This window comes from Globicephala melas, chromosome 6, assembly GCF_963455315.2.
Source record: "Globicephala melas chromosome 6, mGloMel1.2, whole genome shotgun sequence".
NCBI classification, from domain to species: domain Eukaryota; kingdom Metazoa; phylum Chordata; class Mammalia; order Artiodactyla; family Delphinidae; genus Globicephala; species Globicephala melas.
Genome location: NC_083319.1, coordinates 55,761,178 through 55,773,155, shown reverse-complemented (window position 1 = coordinate 55,773,155; position 11,978 = coordinate 55,761,178). Strand labels below are relative to the sequence as shown.

The 11,978-nt window shown below is 31.4% G+C and overlaps 1 protein-coding gene across 6 annotated transcripts in view; it reads right to left on the bottom strand.

The window, feature by feature from the left end:
* Positions 1-1,380: 1,380 nt before the first annotated feature.
* LOC115863861 (tyrosine-protein kinase JAK2) overlaps positions 1,381-11,978 on the bottom strand; it is a 377,772-nt gene continuing 367,174 nt past the window's right edge. For 3 of the 6 annotated variants that reach the window (XM_060300897.2, XM_060300898.2, XM_060300900.2), the window contains 3 exons: positions 6,728-6,845; positions 5,077-5,190; positions 1,383-4,821 (listed from right to left, as the gene is read on the bottom strand). In XM_060300897.2, the coding sequence (XP_060156880.1) occupies positions 4,714-4,821; positions 5,077-5,190; positions 6,728-6,845 (340 nt within the window). In that variant the 3' untranslated portion in view covers positions 1,383-4,713. Of the gene's footprint in view, positions 4,822-5,076; positions 5,191-6,727; positions 6,846-11,978 lie in introns of all 6 variants that reach the window. The other 3 variants (XM_030877096.3, XM_030877097.3, XM_060300896.2) reach the window with 2 other exon arrangements.

Genomic DNA, 11,978 nt, shown 5'->3' with positions numbered 1-11,978 from the left:
AGTTTTAGAATTCAACTTCAACATTTCTCAAAGTCCTTCAATAACAGGTAAGACTTTGTTTCAATTTTTTTTTCTTTGTCACCAATACCTTTACTCTATTATCAAGAATTCCTATTCAGTAAGCTGCATGATAATGTTACAAAACTAGTAACAGGAAGGAAAAGAAGTGGTACCATGGGATTCACGCTATCCTCAAATTACTGATAGAAACAAGGATTTAAAACACTTTTTAAAAGAAAGAAAGAAGAAAAACAATATTCTGGCAGAATTTGTGGGAAACAGTGACTTGTTTTTAAAATGCTTTGTAAACAGTAGACAATAAGTGCTATCATTTGACACAAACTACTTCAAATTTGTCATTTAGATCTGCGCTACCTGCAGCTTGCACTCAAGGGCTTAGGCTACCTTGGTTATGCAGATTAAAAGTATTTTAATCAGTACTGTTGGAAAATTCAGTTATTTGCTCTTAAGAATCAAGGTGAAATCTTTGATTCTACAAACAACTTTCTTTTCATTCCTCTCCAACCAAAATTAATCCAACATCCTAAATGTTACTAAGGACATAAAATAAATTTTGTTCTTATATACTTAAAATTTGGGATAGTTATAAAGGTTCATTACAGCAACTTTCAACAAAACTATTATTGCAGAAGAAGAAAGTATCATATGTGTATTTCAAGTTGTTGAAGTTGAAAGAAATTTCAAGTAGATATTTTCATAATTGAGTGTAGGTTTATCTTTCTCATTTTATTTCCATTTTCTTTAGTATCTATGACTTTCTTAATCTCTAACGTTTTTAGTTTCAGTAAATAAATTGCAACTCACAAGCTTATACTCCATGCTACTAGAAAATTCACGCTCTGAGATTCACATATATTCCAAGCATTTGAAACACCCTAAACTTTTTCATTAAAAATACTTATCTTTTTTGCGTGTGAAAAGCACCTAAACATTTTTAACTATGATCTTGAAAGGATAATTGATGAACAAACCTTTCTATTGCATACTTTCATTTGTGTTTTTAGTGTACTTGTTCTGCTTATCATCTGCAACTGGTAAGTTGCCTTTCCAGCTGCCTGCTGTCTCTATAAAATCCTGCTATATGCCTTTTCCTTACCACCTTGTTTTGTTTATTAATGCTATTTACCTGTTGTCAGACTTAAAAGCTATGCTACTGTCTGTTCACACTGCTCAAAGTTGACTTGCTTGACCCCAATAAATAGCATCTATAGGAGTGCTTCCTAGTACAGGTATTAAAAACATAACACATATTCACAAAAACTAAGAATATGGATAACTGGAACAGAGACTCCTAGAAGCTCTTTTAATGATCTCATGTTGTAAATCTGTTCCAGTTCAAAATAAGATGTTAAGCAATTTGCTATGCAAAGAAAGGCCTTATAATAGAAAATGATAATTAAAAACTTTTAAAGATATATTAATAACAATTGGTGTTTCAGTTGGAGATAAGGATTTTCCTTATAAATTTTATAAGACTGGAAAAGAACAATATTTAGGGCCTGCACTAAGCAATGCCATCTAGCATAAGCACAGTAGAAGTTAATTTCTTAACCTATGAAGAACATACTGTAATAAAGTAAAACAAAATTGGTAATTTTAATATTTAGGTATATAATGTGATGTGCATATCATATGCATGTGACTAATGTGAAAGTTTAAAAATTCTCTCACTGTCATTCTGAAATCTCTCTAATGTTACTGTCAGTATCATAAAACAGTTAGCAGCTAGTTATCTTGAAATTAAGTACAACCAACCCAAATCAGGGTGTCAATATAAAGTATTTTCTGATATTTATACTTTTTTTTTTCTTAAATAAAATGAAGATTATCTCATATAACCTAGTCTTTTGTTTGGATAGTTCTGCTGACTTACTGTTATTATTTATTCTAATATAGGAGATTAAAGATCTTTAGTAAGTTGTACTAGAAAATTAGAGAAACTTTCATTAGAAATAATTTACATACCAGACCTAGGGTGGATATAGCAGTGTTCATAAGCAGCACAAAGTAGTTGATAGCACTCTTAGGAAGCATTTCTTTTAAACTGAAAGGTAAGTTTACTTTATAAAAGTCTTTCTCTGCATATCCCTAAATCAATGTGTGTACCTGCAGTTCCTTGGTTAGGTGACAATACAAAAGAAAATAACTTCTGAATATTTATTACATGAGTATTTCAGTTTTGTGGGAACATGCTAAAGGCACAATGAAGAAAATAATACAGTCTCAATCTGACCACATCATGCCACCCCAAAAAGAATGGCTCCCCAGGTATAGAACTATAGGTATTTTCTAAAGTCTACTCTATAGCAAAACTCTTTAAATAAAATTTAAATATCAGGAGTTATGGTTTTGATAAAAATTTCACTTGACTTTAAAGCAGAAGTCCTGGGTTGTAAGAAAGCACTCTTCCATAGCAAATTATAGTGCTACTGGCAGCATACATAAATAACATGAAAAAGTGACTATTTCCCAAAGCAGGTAGTCATGGATATAGGGAATTATTTATATAAAGACTGTGTAACTTAAAATACTGGAATATTTACAGAATTGCAGAATTTTAAGAAAATCTTTACGCTCATTTCTGAAGAGTATTACTTTGAAGAAACATTTTGGCATTAACTGGTACAATACTGACTTACCTGTGTCTTGTGCAGAACCAACTAAACAGCTGCATGGTTAATTTCCTTTTAAGTATGGTCAGAATCAAAATTTAAAACATCACAAACCCTCAATAAATAATAATTCTCTTGAAAACTTAGAATTTTACAATAAGGCTGTCATCCCATTCTAAAAACTTAAGATGTTTATGTGGGATTTTTCTCCTAAAACTAAAAATGGAAACATTAAAAGAAAAACTTTTAAAAAAGAAACCTAGTTACCATCCTTGTTTTTATAAACAAAATGTTATCAACCTTTAAGAATCTACTTTTAGGTACTTAAGTTTTAGTACAAAAATCTGCAATCAAACATATTATATGATATGCTACTTTGGACATGAAAAGTAGCAGAACAGAAGATCTCTTAAATGCATTACATACAGAGATCCTGGAGGAGTCTTTACAAATTAAACAAAAATTATATTCAACTTTCATCAAAATATAATGTTTACTAGAAATTTTTTAAAATCTAATATATTATTTTAGATGATTTGTGCATTTGGTGTAACTACTATTTGGTAAAATGCTTTAAAGATAGCATAAAAAGCATTTCTTCCCTTTCCTTCCAACAAAAAACTCAAACTTTATATGTGAGGCATTTTTTTCTTATATAATATTCGTTTTAAAACCAGCTCCAAAAAATAGAAAGATAATCAAAAGTCTTAAGTTCAAGTTAAAAGAAAAAAAGCATATAGCATTGAAAATAAAGAAACTATTTTCTTTTTAACCAAAATGCCAAGTATTTTAAACTTTGTATAAATAACACACAGACAAAAAACCCCACCAAATTTTAGGTATGGTGTCTAAAATGGAGTAGCACTAAAACAAACGACAACAGTAACAAACGACCCTGTATACTCAGTTGAAAAATGCTGATTTTTCTTCAAGACATTATGAATTTTCTACTGGCATTCTTGAATAAAATTAACAAGCATACTTTCTTTTTTTTTTACCAATTTACTCTCATTTCCCCCTTGTAAGAATCTAACAGAAGAAAATCTCTTTTATAGCGGCAATAGATTTCTGAAATCCCTAAAATATAAATTCTTTAGAAAAAATTCCTAACCCACTGTGCATCTTAATAGGCATATATATATGAAAAACAATCTATTTTATGGCTTACACTTAAATTTAATCCATGACTATAGGTCCCAGGGATTGAAGAGTCTTATTGGCAGCCAGTAGCTCAAGGGATGACAATATTCCTGGCATTCGTCATCTCAAAATTTTAAAAGAAAACTGTTCACTGTAGTCTTAGAAAAGCCTGGAGACAGTTCTATTTAAAAAACATACTCGCCACAAACAGATACAAGGGAGAGAAATAAGAAAATAGATTGTGTTATATCTTTGTAAACTTGTTCCATCTCAAAATGTATTCTTTAGAGTCAGGGAAATTCCCTATACAAATAAAACTAAACATTTGTTCCCTTTGCTTTGAAAAATATTTACAGTACATAGAACAAGCTAAAAGTATACACCTGCTTATATTGCTGGCCAGTGATATAGATGAACAAGGACACAAAGGTGCTTATTCAATTATCTGAGCATCTTAATTTGTACAGTGAAGTTATTACAGATCAACTATGGAAAAATTAGAAAACATTATTTATGAATACCAGCTCTTGTGTAAAACATCACACAAGATGCCAAGGTATTATACATTCACTGTGGTAAAAACTGTACATACGTATTCTGTGCATATTAAACATTTACAATTTTTTCATCTCTCATAATTCTGAGTTGAAAAAAGTCTGTTTCTTCTTTTGCCAAAGGTGATATTAACTGACTGATTAGGTTCACGAAACTTTTTACAAAACTCTTTGCTAAGGACTTTTCATCAGTGTCTTTGGCTGGTGTCCTCATGAAGAAAAACTCACTAAACTTTTGAAAGCTCTGAGCAGATACTTCCACACCTTTGCTGGCTAAAGTCATGATATACATAATAATGATACATGTAGTAACAGTCCACAGTAATGTGAAATACAACACTTTGTTCTGTAAGTCTATTTTGGTCTCAGAGTGAAGTTCATTTCTTTCATCCAGCCATGCTGTCTCTTATTTGATCAACTCGAAGAGCTAGGTCTCTGAAAGAAGGGCGTTGGTTTACATTATTGTTCCAGCATTCTGTCATGATTACATAAATCTGTAAAAGGGAAAATAAACCAAACTTACAATGAGCACAAAGTGCCATCTTTTAATTGGTGAAGACATAAATTCAGAACTCCCACTTAATTTACCTGTACAGGCATGTGTCATGGATATACCTATATCCACAGTCATGATCATGCTATTTTTCTACAACCTCAGCAAATTAAATTACATAAACTGACCTGAAATCCTTGGGTAAAGAGAGAAAGAAAATGCATGATTACTGTGGATAAAAAAAATTTTTTGTTACCTCATCTGGGCATCCATCTGGTCTTGGTAATCTTCCATTATTCTTCAGGAGTTCTATCAAATGAAACACAATCATCTGTCCTTGTTTGTCATTGCCAATCATACGCATAAATTCCTGAAACACAAACCCACTTTTCAATGACACATTTTTGGTACATTTAATTTGAATCAGAATTCTTTCTCAACTTCTTCCAGTAAATGGGAAAAATCCTGTATGTTTCCTTACCTTGAAACATTTTAAAAACAGACTATTTTAACTTCAAAAACTTTGTTTTCAGTCACAGTTCAGAAAAGATTGTTAAATGTGGAACGTCTATAATGCCATTTCCATAACTGTAACATACTCAGCACAAATTCCCTGAAAAGGTTCAAAACCAGTGAACTAAAAACACTTACTTTGTTTTAACACATCATATTACATTTCAGGTGAAATAAAAAGTTGAATGTAAAAGAAGACATAATAAAAAGAAAATACAGAATGAATATTTAAGCATAAATGGAACGGAGAGAAAAAGTTCTATGTTTAAAATTCATAAAATTGAAGTCTGAACCATAAGCTAGAGAAGTATTTACAATGAACACATCGTTTATTTAAACACAGAGAGCTCTTATATACTTGTAAGAAAAATTACCAATATAAAAATGGGCAAAGTACATGAAGATACAATGCACACACGCACAGACTCACCCCTAATACCCAATAAATATGTATTCAATCACACTAATAGCAGAAATGCAAATTAAAATCCAACAGGTACAACTTCTCTCCCATCAATTTGGCAAAACTGTGTAGAAATATAATAGTCAACACTGGCAAATGATAAAACGTATACCCCTATGCACAGCTACTGAGAGTCTAATCTGGTACAGCTTTCAAAGCATTTTGAAATAATGAAAATCCTATGAAAGAGTTCATAACGTTTCACCTATAATTATACTTTTACTCTCTAAGATGACAACCAGAGATGAACATAAATATATATAAGGATGTGCACTATGTTCAATGAAGTGTTACTTAAAAGACTGAAAAATAATTGTCCAGAAATTATATCCTTATGATGAAATGCTACCAAGGAATTAGAAGTCATATTTGCAGTAAATATTTACTAATATAGGAAAATATCCATGCTATAATATGTAATGAAAAAGCAGGATAGCAAACTGTACAGTATGACCTGTTATAAAAGAAATCTTTTTAATAAAATTTCGCTTTTATATATAAAATTAAAAGAAGCCTGTAAGAAAACATTAAAGTGGTTATTAAAGTGGTATTAAAGTGGTTATTTCTGAGTAGTTGAATTAGAGATTATTTTTATTTTCTTTTTTATACTTTCCTATATTAAAATTATACAATGAACAGAAAAAATATTACTTTAAAAGGTTTAACTTTTGCAATAATTCCTGGAATGAATGAGTTTATCGGATTTACTGAAGATAATATTAAGAGAATATACTAAATAGTACTCCAATCCCCACTTTTTAAAACATGAAGTTAATTTAATGAGTAAGTTTGGGATTATTCTGTTGGATGCTGTCTTACAAATAAGCAATAGGAGCTCTAAAATAACCCTAAGCTTACTATATTATTCTTTGGAAAAAGCTTTTCTCATGTTAAAAAAAAAACCTTGAGAGTAAATAAAAAGCAAACTGACCGCTGGTGGGCTTTTACTCTTCTCAATATATGTGAAAAGTTCATACAGAACCACTCCAAAGCTCCAAACATCTGAGGCCACAGAAAACTTGCTCTCTGTCAGTGATTCTGGCGCATACCTGTAGTATATTTAAAAGACAGTTACTTGATGTGTCAATTCTTGATTTTATCTGCAAATCACTGGATTAAAAAAAAAAAAGCTGTAGAGAAAAGGGTTAACACAGCAGGCCTGAGGCTGCCATCTTCAAAAAGGTCTGTTTGCAATGTTGACACTTGACCGGTACCTGGGATCTTAGATTTCCAGAGGGTTTCCACAATTCCCTAAATGATAATAAAAGTGGCTCACTGTACCTAAACCATTTCTGCAAACAAATGAGTCTAGAATCTTGTTAATGTGCCAGGCAGAGAATGTCTACATGGCCAGTCCCAATAAAAACTGTGGGCACTGTGTCTCTAATGAGCTTCCTTAGTAGATGACATTTCACACATGTTGTCACAGTTTATTGCTGGGGGAATTAAGAGGACACTTAGAAACTTGTGCTTGGTTTCTTCCAGGTGTTCCCCCAGACGCCTTTTCTCTTTGCTGATTTTGTTTTGCATCCTTTTCCTATAATGAGTCATAGCCATGCTTATGGCTGTATGCTGAGTCCTATGAGTCCTCCTAGTGAATCATCAAACCTGAGGGTGGGCTTGGGAACCTCCAAAACACAAAGATAACTAAAATCCAAAACAAAATAATGTTTGGCTCAGTAACATCAGGGTTAACTGCAAAGTACCTTCCAAGAACTGAAAAATAGCTGATCTTTGCAAGTTAAGCTTAAAATGAATCCAGATAAGAATCCTAGAGAAAAAGTGCCTTTTAAGCTGGAGAAGACTTGAAGCTACTAACATATAAAAGAAATAACCTGTTAATCTGAAAGGGGGTGATTTTGAGAGAGAGCACAGAAAATAGAAAGTCATAGGGGAAAATGGTGTCATCCTCTACTCAAGTATCAACACTACCCAACTGAGAATTTTGGCCAATGGATTATGAATATCATGGTACCATTGCTAAATTTATCCTATTATAGAGAATTGCAATGGAGATCTGTTTTAGACTGAGGTTTAAAATATGAATTACATAAAATGAACCTCTCCTTCAAAATCCAACTTCCAGAAATCCTCCTCTGACTACTTAAGGTCATAATGACCTCATGCTACTGAAATTCTAAAGTACTTATAGTCTATACTTATACAATTAACCATGTAATGTTATATTCTTTTTATATTTAGTTTTTTTAAAAAGTTACATATTTATGTTATTTTAAAATAACATAACCTCCTTGAAGGCAGTACTACTCCCTCAACCCTTGAAAAATATTCTCTTGCTGTGGCTTTCATGAAAGCACTCTTTGTAATTTCCCCCTTCATCTCCAAGGCTGTTTTTCTCTTTCCCATTACTTATGTAAGGATAAATACAAAGTTAAAAAAAAAAAAGTCCATGTGGAAAAGGAGAGAAAAGACTCTCCTCTTTTCTTAGAGCATTTACTTTAGAAAATTTAAAATTGTGAATTCTCTGTCTCTTTGAAATTTATGTAAAAATCTTTTTAAAAGCTTTTGCTTAAAAGCCTCTTGCCAGGTTTACATACAGGAATGTCTTTCTCAAGAACTTGGGAACTACCTCTTTGGAATGTAATCATTAAGGATTATCATGCCCTTACCTCACAGTTTCAATGGCAGGGCAGGAGCCTAACTTGGGCAGGTGTATCCTTCAAGTTGCAAAACTATCTCCTATCATAAAGATATGAGAAGTTTATTTTTCTTTTGGATAAAGCCAATTAGCTAACACAGATGGGCACTCCTATTACTAAGTGAATTTAGGATGAACAATGTGTGACAGATGGTGCTGTCAAGTCCTCTTACTTGAGGACTAGTTACTGTTTATCCTGAGAACATGTATGTAAACGGGTTGAATCTGTTTGGCCATTTTATAAAAGGGTGAGATTTCTTTCTGTTTTTGTAATCTCTTAGCAGATTGCTTATGATGCACATTACTTTCTGGATTACTGCTTATTCAGTAATGAAACTGTTTTCTTTCTATTCTGCTTTTGTGGAGAGGTTCATTTCCTGTGTTAACCTTTCCCCGAAGGTTCCATCACCAGATCTCTTCCTCTCTGTCAAAAAATTTCCCTTAGGTAGTATCATTCACTTATATACTACAGTCTCCCAAATTTACAACCACCCTATCTTTGACCTTTCTTTTGTGTTTCAGACTTATTGAACATTTCCATATTAAAGTTCTGCACAGGCAAAAAGAACTCCATCCCCACCTCTCTGACACTTGCTGATTATTTTATTTTCTCTATGCAATGAATGGTATCACAATCTATCTAACTCCCCAAAATGGAAATCTTAAGAATTATTTTTGACTCATCTTTCACTCCCAAGTCTACTGAGCCACTAAAGTATGTCTTAAAAATGTCTCAAATCAGTCTCCTAACCAATACTGCTATTACAGTCTTAGGTTAGAGCCTTATCTCATGACTAGTACAGAGATCTTCAAACCAGGTGAAGAGTAATAAGCCCAAGGATATACAAAGATTTTCCAAGGGGCTCTACAGCAAGAACCGTATAAGGATTCTCCATGAGTCCAAAACCCTGCCTGAACAATTAAAAAAAATACGTTAGCAGAAGCATTTTCCCTGCAGTTCTTCTTAATACCACCCCACAGGACATGCTGTTAGCTAAACAAAGAATACTTTTGAACAATAAACGCAATGTAGATGACAGTGATTCTTTTAAGTGAAACTGTATTTTTTTAAAGATATGATGGCTAAATCCTATGGATAAAAATTATGTGATTTCTTTCAGACTATAGATTTAGTGTTTGTTACTCAACAAGTTAGGTAAAATCTATCAACTCATTCTGAAATATTTATATAAAAATTAGTTAACCTCATTTCATTATATAAAACATTTTTTTACTTGCTAATATAAAAATAAAACTGTATGTCAACTCTCCATCTGATAAGTTTTTAGCAGTATATAGCTTTCTTTTTTCATTAAATAAATACATAAGAAAATTTTGACCAAGATGAAAATGTTCTTTCTGATTTTTATACAAGCTTATTAGTGATTCCCCAAAGTCAAACATCAGAGTTCAATCTCCCCAAAACGTTTACTGAAGGAATAACAGGCCTTTTACCATATTCCTTACTTCATAAATTATAATCTTAACTATATTTTATTCTGTATTATTTAGTAGAAATTAAGTAATGAGAAGTGGTTTATCTTATTTTCATAACTTAATTATGAAATTATTTATATTAGATATATATCATCTTAAGCTTATCCTGACTGCCCTTGTGGTTAATCTTTACAGATATGCAGGGAGAAATACTGGGCCCAAAGTTTTAGGGGCTTTCTTTATGACAAAAAATATAAAATGAGGTGTGAAAGCAAATATTTAAAATTAGAAAAGAAGGAATCTTGAAAGGAAGGCACTCTGGTGGATATGCTTTGTTAGCTTCATTGTAAACATGCCTCTGGCACATGTGTTCTGCAGTTTAAATCTGTTTTTTAAAATAATATTTCATAACATTAATATACTTACTTGAATTGAAAATGAAGTAAGACCTTTTCTGTTGGAAATTAAGTATATTTGTTTATGAGGCCTGGCATTGCCAAATAGATTGTAATGAAGGACACTCTTCATTAAGTGACTCTATCTTTGAGGCAGTGCAAGGGTTTGCCATATTTAAATCACATATTTAAAATGTGATAAAAGATGTTATTAAAAACTACCGTATTTAAACTAACAATATTCTATTTTATGAATGTATCAGTTTAAACAAGATGCCTCTAAATGAGAGTAATATCATAATTTGAACTAATTTTAAAAGATATTTGGTATACTTCCCAGAAACAGAAAATGAATGACTCTAATGATTTGGTAGTAAATCCACTTTTGAAAATCAAGTGGGTTTAATTCTTCGTTTTCAATGAAACTGAAAAAAGAATGGATCTAATGAAATTGCCAGCTAACAAATTTTACTGGTAGATCACTATATACTGTTTTGCTATGTACGTATCAGGAGTCACAGAAATGAGTGACATTGTTATGACAAAACTCCTTTCTTTCTTTCCCATCTCCTTATTTATACAAAAAAGTTTTCTCCATGTTTACAAATACAGAAATAAAATTAGAATTTATGTGGAATCTGGTCCCATTATAGAAGTAAATAATATTTATCTAAGGATATATGGACTAGTTGGAGGGGAAAGAAAAGCTCCATTTATTAAGAAATGTCTCCAATGCAAGAGGCAGAGGATATGGGGATATATGTATACGTATAGCTGATTCACTTTGTTATAAAGCAGAAACTAACACACCATTGTAAAGCAATTATACTCCAATAAAGATGTTAAAAATTTTTTTTTAAAAAGAAATGTCTCCAATAAAAAATTTTAAAGAATTATTCAAATTAGTAATTCATTTATATTGCTTTGGAAATTTCATCCTGGCAGTAACTTCAATGATAACTTAATCTGGAATAAAAAGGTGAATACTTTTTTTGTGGTCATAGGAAATTTTAAAATTAATTTAAATTTATATATTTATTTTGGTTACAACGGAGATAGGTAATCTAAAGATTTTCCAAGTACAAAATATAATACATTATACAAAATTTTGAGATGGGAAGTGGAAATATAATTTTAAGAAGAAAAAGGAATAATGCAAAGTTTCTATCAAGAAGAACATCTGTTCCTATACATTTTTAATTGGGTGACAATGGGTATCAAATTGCTGTGGTGTCTGGATTTCCTTGTATACATTTAAAAGATTGATGTACCATACTTCAATGTCATTATTTACAATACTTTATAAAATATATTATTTACAACCATCTAAATTTACAAAGGAAAAAATTAGCTATCAATTTAAAAATGTGCCAGAAAGAATATAGCTTTTGATAATTCTTTCAATGGGTATATATGCACAAAGGGTTTGAAAATCAATGACCTAGATTCCTGCAAAAGTTGCCTAACTAGTCTTCTCTCTGCTGTTAGCCTCTTCTCAATACAATGTACCCTCTATACCTCTAGTTCTCAAAACTTCTGGTCTGAAGTCCCCTATACTCTTAAAAGTTATTGAAGTGCCCCAAAAGCTTTCATTTATGTGGGTTGTATTTACCAATATTTACCATATTAGATTTCAAAATTAAGGAAATGTAAAAGTATAAACCCAGTAATGTAGCATAAATAACATTTTT